At 41.6% G+C, this 10183-nt stretch overlaps 2 protein-coding genes across 3 annotated transcripts; one reads left to right on the forward strand and one right to left on the reverse strand.

Moving 5' to 3' along the window:
* Window positions 1-4: 4 nt before the first annotated feature.
* Window positions 5-4130, forward strand: LOC134069557 (catechol O-methyltransferase domain-containing protein 1-like). Of its 2 annotated transcripts, none has more exons than XM_062525517.1 (7): window positions 5-161; window positions 1046-1176; window positions 1585-1690; window positions 1954-2072; window positions 3024-3078; window positions 3190-3323; window positions 3509-4130. In XM_062525517.1, exons 2-7 carry the CDS (start codon window positions 1072-1074, stop codon window positions 3659-3661), a joined length of 672 nt encoding a protein of 223 aa, XP_062381501.1. In that variant the 5' UTR covers window positions 5-161; window positions 1046-1071; the 3' UTR covers window positions 3662-4130. The 2 variants fall into 2 exon arrangements, with proteins under 2 accessions (XP_062381501.1, XP_062381499.1); XM_062525515.1 differs by lacking the exon at window positions 5-161 and adding an exon at window positions 659-873.
* A 127-nt stretch (window positions 4131-4257) lies between these two features.
* Window positions 4258-10123, reverse strand: LOC134069556 (voltage-dependent anion-selective channel protein 2). The gene is made up of 9 exons (XM_062525514.1): window positions 9996-10123; window positions 8620-8697; window positions 8185-8234; window positions 7917-8069; window positions 7689-7741; window positions 7131-7358; window positions 6161-6311; window positions 5841-5898; window positions 4258-5341 (listed from the first exon to the last, which is right to left on the reverse strand). Exons 2-9 carry the CDS (start codon window positions 8684-8686, stop codon window positions 5250-5252), a joined length of 852 nt encoding a protein of 283 aa, XP_062381498.1. The 5' UTR covers window positions 8687-8697; window positions 9996-10123; the 3' UTR covers window positions 4258-5249.
* Between the last annotated feature and the right edge of the window lie 60 nt (window positions 10124-10183).

Raw genomic sequence — 10183 nt, forward strand, 5'->3', positions numbered from 1 at the left:
ACAGCCCACACTGTCCTGAAATTCAAAATCGGTTAGTCACGCGTTAAATTTCAGCTCCACCTCCTACAATAGGGGCCATTTTAACCGAATCCGCTGCATATTGCACTCCACTATTGACATAGACTAACGGTCCAGCATCTTGAGCAATAAAGTCCATTTAGGTGAGTGCACTATCTAGCCTTTTAATAGGTCTAGCATTTTTAATGAATGGAGTTCGTTCGATTATGCCACATGGACATAGCAAGTTAATTGTGATTAATAAAATAGCCTGCATCGAGGAGTCACACGCCTCTGTCGTCTTAAAAAAGTCAGAAAGAATAGCATAATCATAATGTCTCAGATACTAATGATAAGCTTGCGACATTGTAACAGATCTCAGTTAGCCTTTTAACAGGTGGTTTGATTGCTTACTCAGACTAGCTTACAATAAGATGAATCGTGGGGTTTAAGGCAAAAGGAAAGGGAGCAAGTTAAGGTCACGCAATGTTCGCCTATGTTTTGAATAAACAAGGCTATGCACAAATTGTGAGGTTGCTGCAATTAGAGACACAGACAGTAAAAAAGGGTTGCATGAACGCACGAGCAATCATGTGACTAACAGCAACATTGCACCCCTCAGAGTTTACCACATGTTATCTAATACAAGCGCCCCGATGTGGACAGGTCGCGGCTTCTCAGCTGGATTTTTTTAACGGTTACAGCCACTCAAGTTGACGGTAATAGGAACAGACTTCGGATGAAGTAGGCTAAGTTGTATCGAGTCCTTGGTGAATGACTGCTAACCGGTAACAATGTCACTTCAAAATGTCAGTAAAGAAGCTTTGATCGGCTCTGCAGCACTCGGAGTTGTCTTTGTTGCAGGTTATTATGTTGGTAAGAGAGGTCAATTAGTTCTTCCACTTTTTAAGTTTTGATAGACTCACGTGAACGTCATGTCAACAAGATTTAGCTGAACCTTACCTGAAGCAATTGTGTCAAACATGCGGGACTGTTTATTGTCGAGCAGTGTAATGACTTGTTAATAACTTGTATTCTTGTTTCAAAGGCAAAGGAAGATCCAGATTCACCAGTATGGATATTTTTAAGAGCCACGTTGGGGCAAAGGACAACCCTTTGATGCAATATGTGCTCAATAATTCCCTGAGAGAGCACCCCGTCTTGAAGAAGCTGAGATTGGTAGGCCTGCACCGAACATAACGTTTTACCAACCTATGCCAACTGTGTGTGTGTGTGTGTGTGTGTGTGTGTGTGTGTGTGTGTGTGTGTGTGTGTGTGTGTGTGTGTGTGTGTGTGTGTGTGTGTGTGTGTGTGTGTGTGTGTGTGTGTGTGTGTGTGTACTGTATGTGTGTATACTATATATATTTAATATTATAAAAAGTCAACATTATATACATTGAATTACCCTACAGGCTAGTTAGGCCTATGTTGTGTTGTTAAGGTATATTCACTTTGTAGCCTTAATGAAACTATGGTTTCAATTCTCCATGGAGTGTCACAGCTTTCTGACTACATGAAGAGATGAATGTAGAGCTACATAAAATACTCTCCTTGTTAAGCTTTCCCTTTGCCCCATACACATTGCAGAAGACAATGGATCACTCCTTAAACTACATCATGGTGGCTTGTGAGCAGTCACAGTTAATGGCGAACATGGCAAGGCTAATCAAAGCTAAAAAAGCCATTGAGATTGGTGAGTAGTGTATTCCCTAAACAATATCACCATCCATCACTTTCAGTTCATGTCATTCATACTTATCATACAAAACACTTTGAAAACTTTGCAATGAACCATTTTGCCAGCACATTGTCACTAATTAAATCGTAATCATATTCGAATGCTGTATGCAAGCATATTTGATGATTTATCTTATAATGTATTTTAATGTGTGTGTGTGTGTGTGTGTGTGTGTGTGTGTGTGTGTGTGTGTGTGTGTGTATCATGTTGTTTCGCAGGCGTGTACACTGGGTATAATACCCTGAGCATTGCCCTGACCCTACCTGAGGACGGCCGTCTAGTGGCCTGTGATGTCAACGAGGAGTTCACCAACATTGGCAAGCCCTTCTGGAAAGAGGTGAGAACCAATCAACAAGTTAATCAGTGCTGGACAGAAAGGTAGTCTGCACGCTAGATGCTGCCTTCATACTAATGTAATTGTCAGAATGGTCAGAATGTTATAATAATTGCTTGTGAAAGTCTACACAAATTCAAGTTACGATGTTATCCTTTGCTGTGTTCATTTTGCAGTGGAATGCATAACCACAGGTAACTGTTGAGTTTAGTAAGCATGACTCATGCATGTACACAGAATTGTCATCAATCAACAACAATCAAGTTTGCCCTTGCTTTTCCCTCTTAACCATATCATCGGTCTTTTTTGGCCAGAGGTTGAAAGATAAAAGTGCCATGGGGTGACCAGTTACACCTTGGTCTTTCAGGTTAACCATTAATCCACTTGCTGAACTGAATGGATTTGTTACACACATGCATGTACACTATAGCATGGTGTGATGAATGCATACCACTTCACAGAAGCAACTCTTTGTCAGTTGGCAACGTCTTGACTGTAAGACCAAGATGATAACACACCAAGATGTTTTATGATATAATTTTTATCATAAAACAACCATATTAATCTGGTATGCTAAATGGTGTGTTTATTGCTCCATTTGTAGCTAGCGTTTCAAATATGTAGTCATAAATGTTTCATTGCAAGACGGTTTAAATGGTGTGTCGTGTGTGTATATGCCCGATAACACAGCCTAAATGTGTTGAGGAAAGCAAATCAGTATTCAGTTTTATTTCAGACATTTTTTGGATCTGGCATTTTAAGAGGCACCTAATAGAAAGAGTAATACGATTATAGAAGATCAGGGATTTCTCTTTCTTAGGCTTTAATCAATCCACCATTTACAATATCTTGATATATGTTTGGCAACCATTCTATTCCTTTAGGTGCATTACTCACTGAATCTAATGTCTATTAGTAACACCGTCGTCTCTCCTGTAACCCCCCACCCCCCAGGCTGGAGTTGAACATAAAGTGGACCTGCGGTTACAACCTGCTTTGAAAACCCTTGGTAATGCTGATTAATTAAAATCAATTAATTAATAGAATCACTTAAAATCAATTCATATCAGTTACACAAAAACAAATGAGTATTATTTACAATAATTTCCTCTCTATATAGATGATTTACTAGCAGCTGGAGAAGGAGAGACATATGACTTTGTCTTTATTGACGCGGATAAAGTCAACTATGACAACTACTACGAGAAATCTCTTCAGCTTCTGAGGAAAGGCGGCATCATCGCCCTTGATAATGTAAGTGGGGGATCATCAGACATTATGGCTAGGCTACATCCTCTTTGCTGATACAGAGAACATGGGATGGTGATGAAGTCTAGTGTTCCATATTCTTACCTCCTGTTGTCCATGGTGACATTGTCACGTTCTATCTCTTCGGAGATTGATGATTCTCATTTTGCTGTGCGTGCTTCTTTCCCAAGATGCTTTGGAGCGGTAAGGTCGTCAACCCCGCAGAGGATGACCTGGACACCAAGTGCCTCGACAAGTTGAACAAGAAGCTCCACAGGGACGTGAGGGTCAACGTCAGCCTGCTCACAGTGGGAGATGGACTTAGTCTGGCCTTCAAGATTTAAGCCACTATAGAGAGGGCGTGACGACACTGCCATGGCCACACAGGCAGTCAGACGGTTGTGTGTTTGTAATGTTGTTTACGGTGAAAGTAAAGCTGTACGGTTTATATTTTGACGATTGCAGGGATCAGTTGAATTTATGAATTGTATATGAGGCATAATGGGTACTGTTACTACAGTGTATTTTACATGTAAATGATCTGATAATTTGGTAATTTCTATTTAGCAGACACTGTTGTCCAAAGTGATTTACATGTATCAACTATATTTCAAGGGATTACATTGTTCCCGGAACAACTTGAGGTTAACTGCCTTGCTCGAGGGCACAATGGTAGAAGCTGGGAATTGAACCCACAACTTTTCAGGCTTTTGCATGCTAGCCCAGCTCCTTAACCAATAGAGTACTACTGCCTGCATTACCCAATTTATCAAAACACCCTTGTTAATACAGTATTCTGAGAACAGACAAAAAGTGTCAAGTTGTGCCTTTTGTTCCTCAACCCAATAGGTTAAGTGATGGTTTTACATTTCTACACAATTGATCCACTAACTGGCCAAGAACAGCTTGTACAGTACATCACAGCATGTGCACCAAGGTGTCAAGTTTAAAGACTTTATTGTAAAGGTTGACATACACAATGGGGGGGGGGGGGGACTGCATGGTTTCCAAGCAACGTCCTTGTCGGCCATTTACACTGCAGTGGAATAGGGGGAGCAAAAGAGGAATGGGTATGGTGGATTTACTCAGTAATTCAATGTGGATATCTCTTAATTGATCACACTGAGAGAAATCCATTTTGGCATTATTTGTGACTTCATTACAGTTTCCAACTGAAGATGAGAAGCAGTAACAGGTGGATCTGACCAAAGCTACATCTACTTGAAACGAGACAAATAAAGCCAAGCCCAGTCTGACAAGACTGCAGGGCTTTTTTAAGTGTATTGCAGTCCAATAGCATCTATGTTAAGAGCCAGCCTTAAGGACCAGCAAATGATAATGCTAACGCCAACACATGTGCAAATGCTGTTTTTGGGGGGGAAACAGCAAATCTGAAGATTTAAGGTGATTCTGAAGAGTGCAGAGCAGCTGAGGTTTATAATTCTACATTCAGAGAACATTTACTTAAAAGAAAACACTCTCAAGTAAGATCAGGAGGCCATTCTCTTTCAGACCACCCGAATGAACCCGCAGAACCAAAACATAAACAAACAAACAAACAAACAAACAAACAAAAAGACAGAAAAAAAGCCAAACATGCAGAACATGTTCCAAGTTGTGTCTTTTAGAAATAGATGTATTTCATTGTCATGGCAACTCAAGTGTATAGAAGAGGGGGGGGTGGACAATACAGCAAATAAATAACAGGAGTGAACATGATGGAAGATTTCAGGAAAAACAAAACAAAAAAAACTGGACTGTAGCTGTCGGGTATCCATCATATCACTGTGGTATGGAAGGTGTGAATATATAGTTTCATTATTATTATTTTTTTTCTTCCCTTTGAAAGACCGCCCCTGCTGGTTAAGCCAGAAATACATAAGGCCAAATTCTTCCCATAATTCCTTTCTAAGGTGACAAGCGGACTGGATGTTATGCCTCCAGCTCCAGCCCCAGGCCCAGCTTGTGACCGCCTGCGTTGATGTTCTTCCCGTCCATCAGGGCGGACATGGTGAGCTTCACACCTGGAACGTAGCATGTGTGTAATGTTAATAGGGATGGACCACATTAAAAGGAATAATTCATCAACACACACACACGGGAATTGCCACAGAGGCAATGATACGATAACATTTGAGCCAAAATGTGATATTAGGATTCTTTACATTTCACAATAAAGAAAGAGCTGCGATTTGATTCAGTGAAACAAAATACCCTGAAATGCATGGGTACCCTTTATTGGATTTCCAGAACTGACTGACGCTGCATTTAGACTGACTTTCTCTGCCCTTTTTAGTGTGAATGAGGCATTGCGCCATCTTGTAAACTTTCAGAGTTACCGCAAAGTTCCCCAAAGTAGATATGTGGCAAAATAGAATTCACCATCACAAAATACATGTCAATATAAATATCAAATACAGTTAACTGAAGGCACTGCATCAACATATTGTGCATAAAATAAATATTGCAATACATTCCCCCCCACCTCTAAGCACACAGGTAATTAACCGGCAATGTACATACCTGGCCTAAGTGTCTGGGTGTAGCCGACGCCAACCAGGCTTGCGTTATTCACCTTAGCCTGTAAAGTAGCAAACACACATACCCAAATTAGTCACCAACAAACAAGAACACTCTGGCCCCTGGGGGTGGGTTCACACATACACACGATTTTCACCTCTGGGTGCTCAAATTCAATTGTTTCGCTATGGAATACTGAGACTCTGGAAGAGGGAAAAGCATGTCAGTGTGAACGCCGCCTCGCAGGAGTTCATATGGATTTTTGGAAAGATCCATATCCATTTCAATGGATCCGAATCCAACTAACCAGAAAGCATACTCACACTTAGAGAGGCACTGGAGTCCAGCTGGTACTTGGCAGCGATACCAAAGCGTGTGCTGTTGTTTCCTGCAGTCCAGGCCAGATTGACGGATGTCTCAAGCTTGTCACTGACCTTCTGGTAGATGGAGCCACCGAACTCAGCTCCGTCATTCCTATGGAGCAAACATCCAAACGTGGCAAAGTCAGCATACTAGACAATAGAGTGAAACCTGCAGCTTAATTTAAGAATGGTCCACACAATGCGTTTTTTTTTTTTTTTTTTAAACAAGTGAATATTTCTCATCGGTTAGATCCCAGCATTTTAGGAGGTTGTTTTTTTTAAAAAAAAAAAAAGTTTTAAACACGGGTTAACTTTTGTCGTGTGGACAGCAAGGCTGACGATTTTACTGGTGACATAGCCACAAAAGGCTGGTACTGCATGCATAGCAATCATGACTGGTAAAAGTAAAACATGTTAATATGATAAACAATGGTTTGGCTTGTTCTGACAAGCAGAGTGTCAGGTCGAGTGCAGTGACTGGGTTCAGGGGTGGGGCTAAGTTAGAAACACAGTGTAACTTATAGTTAAACATTAGCTTAGCCTACCTATGACAAAAGTTTCACATTTCTCCGGTGTAACTTGCCCTACACTAGACCTACTGTAATACAAAATGTACAGGCATTTCCACATATAGCAGTCGCATACTCAGAAAATGACTTGAACCTGATGAGATGAGCTGAAAACTGAATTTCCCAGTCTGTTTCTCTCATGCATAGATCGCATGAGGCTGCTTTTGGAACGTTTGTGTCTCTTCATCACAAATTAATCGTGAAGCCTGCACCATCACGGTGCCATTGACTGGCCTGGCATATGCACTAACAGCACTCTGTTTGACCTCTTTGTGTGGCCTTTTGTTTTTTTAATTGGTATCGTTACAGGTTGGTTTTGTGTGGAAGAGGCCTTAGTGACCTTTAATGGGATGTGGGCTTACACGTTGGTGTGCAGCTGGAAGTCTCCGGTTTTGTAGCCAACCGCAAAGTTGTTCTGGGTCATCTTAGACTTGGCCGTGTCGAAGCTCATCTGGTAGCCAGCGAGCCAGCCCTCATAGCCGACAACAGCGGCTCCGTGGATTGTAGGTCCGGCAAAGTCGAAGTCAACATCGCAGCCGAGGTTGACGTACTCACGCTTGTAAGCAGTCTTCACCTTTCCGCTTTTCTTGCTGACAAAACCAATTTAAAAAGGAACACAAAGGGTGAAAAATAGATTTGACAAAAGACACTGCACACAAATGCTCTAAAAATATCACTCTAAATGTCAGCACTTAGAGTTAGAAGTAGTCAATACATTATGCATAACTGCTTATGATATTGTACTCGGTTATGGCTGTGATCTGCCAGGGTAAACATGGGACCAGTCAACAAATATAAAAATCTGATATGTGGGTGGTAGAAATGTGCTTGCATGTGGTTATAACATTTTCAAAGCCCTTTGTCTCAGTAAATATATGGGTCTGTGTTAGATCAATGTTCATAAGCTATCAAAGTCTTACCCAGTATTTGGTGAGAAAGTTGTGTCGAAAGTAAGTTTAAGTCCTTTGGTAATCTGTTTCACAACAAAAAAAAGGGGGTGCCATGAATACACCACAATTCAACAAATTTAAAACACACGTTCCCACATACAGCCACCCGTTTGATTTCCATTTGACATCCGGATGTCTAGCTCAAAGGGGCTATAGAGTACTGTAAAGCAAGATGGTGGTTCCCTCCCCTCACTATACCTGGTCTTCAACAGTGATTTCTGTTCCCAGAGTGTTGTCTGTGTTCCACTTCTCCGTAAAGGTCAGGCCATATTCTGACCACTTGTACTTGGTCTCCAGGTTACCATTGACTTTGCTGGTGTCAGTGTTCGATGAGCCTGAAGTTTTGAATTCCTGAGGGTGGATGCATACATATAGATCAGCTACAGATATTGATTAATATCCTTCATCAGGTGTGTCAACATGCTTTGTTCTCTTATCTAGATAGACAACTAGATCAGAAACATACCACTCCGTTTGCGGACTTGGTCTTCACGTCAAGCTTGACTATGCCAAACCCTGTAGGACAAAAGGAGTCATCTTTATGGTGCAATTAAACGTACATGCAAAGGACAATGCACCACTCCAGAAAACATATTTTCCGAATCATTAACTGTACTGACATTACTGAATGTATAAATGAATGTCCATAAATCATACAGCTTGCTCTTGCCTGTATGAACCACGCCCTTCTAATTTGCAGAAGCTAAATTTGCAGTAAGAACAAACTCTGGAAAACTACTGTATTACAAAACTATGCAATCTCCACCCACTCACCAGTGGGAGGTCAACACCCAAAACACATACTAGCTAACTATATTATTGGTTAAAGTGACGCCTCCATGTGTCATTACTTTGACATTTATGGTGCCTTGTGGAAACAAAGATTCTTTCAATGACATACCATATCCTTTGTTGAAGATGTCCTTGGCAGATTTGCCAAGATCACCATATCCGGGAGGAACAGCCATTTTTTTTTTATCTGCAACAGAGACCTGAACATGAGCACATCTGTACACAGCATAACAGCCTATTCAGCATCCCAAGCCCAGTAAATGCAGTTATTGACTAGAAATACAATTCAAACGCGAATGCAACCTCCACCGTCTCCATATGCCAGTTCATGTACCAACGGAGTTTCATGGTATTTCAGCTCATCTTAGATCAGTTACCAATGCAGAGGCTAATCATCTGACAACCCTTAAGCATAAGGGTTACCATAAATACTATTTGCAGTCAGACCACTCACATTTATTGATCTGCCCAGCTGACGATGATTGAAGTGATGCAATTGACTGACGTTGCAGATTCAACCAATGAAAACGTACTATTGAAGGAATGGAACAAATCCACTCCGCGTCTCAGGAAATCACAATTTTTGAGATACGCTTGAGATGTCACGTCTCCATACAGGTCAACTGCGGTTCAGACCCCTAGAACATGTGCAGCAGGCTCCAAACGTGAAGCTTTATTCTCCTGTGGACGAGCTGGACGCTGGTCTCTTGACTGATTAAGCATATTAGAGTCGCCTAGCTAAGTTGGTTAACTTGGCACGAGTTTGCTTGACTCAGCACGCAATCAATTACCCACCATTGTACTGATCCGTCAACTCCACAATCGAAAGTAAAACCAAAAGGGTTGGATTTCAAACTACCTGTCCCTACTGGCACGGTTCCTAACAAGTGATGACTTTAAAAAGCGTTAACGTAAATCATTTTACGCAGATGCAGCACTGCCAGCTAGCTATCCGTACCTGCATAACCGGCCAACTTACTGATCACCCTCTGACCAAATATCACGCCAGCATACTAATGAAGAGAGGTCAAACACGTTATTATCTGCAGTTTGACACAACCTGGCTACATTGCTACAATGCTATGGCTAGCTGGGCGTAAAAGTCACGACATTTGGTTACCGGCACGGAAGCCTACTGTTGTTCCCTATGCTATGTCAATGCTAACTTTCACGCTACGTTGGTGCAATGGTTGATACCGATAGTTACACAGTTAGTCAGCTAACATTACCAGCTAAAGTTTCGCATTCCTAAACTGGTGCGGTCGACTCCCACCAAGCAGCTGCTGGACTGCTCGCTAGTTAAGCAATACTAGCTAGCGTTAGCCCTGGCTAACGTTACCTATCCAACAACTCAGGAGGGCACGCCATGTTCTATTAGTATTTCGCAAGTTGTACAACCAAGCTGGCTACATTGGCATACAAAGCGGTGTTGTAACAACTGTTAACAATTTGTTCCATATCATTTTTCAGCGATAATTGTCTTACCTGAACAGAGGAAGCAGGTAATGTCAAGAGGGTATTGATTTCCTGGCTGTTACTGAGGCTGCAGTGCCACAGTACTTCACTCCAGCTGGAGGGCGATGTGAAGGAGACACTGCACCAGCAGAGGCGAATGCTAATAGCACTTTTAGGACCCTTGATTTATAGCTGTCCTTAATATGCCTAATTGAAAT

The sequence above is a fragment of the Sardina pilchardus genome, chromosome 22, assembly GCF_963854185.1.
Source record: "Sardina pilchardus chromosome 22, fSarPil1.1, whole genome shotgun sequence".
Lineage (NCBI taxonomy): Eukaryota > Metazoa > Chordata > Actinopteri > Clupeiformes > Clupeidae > Sardina > Sardina pilchardus.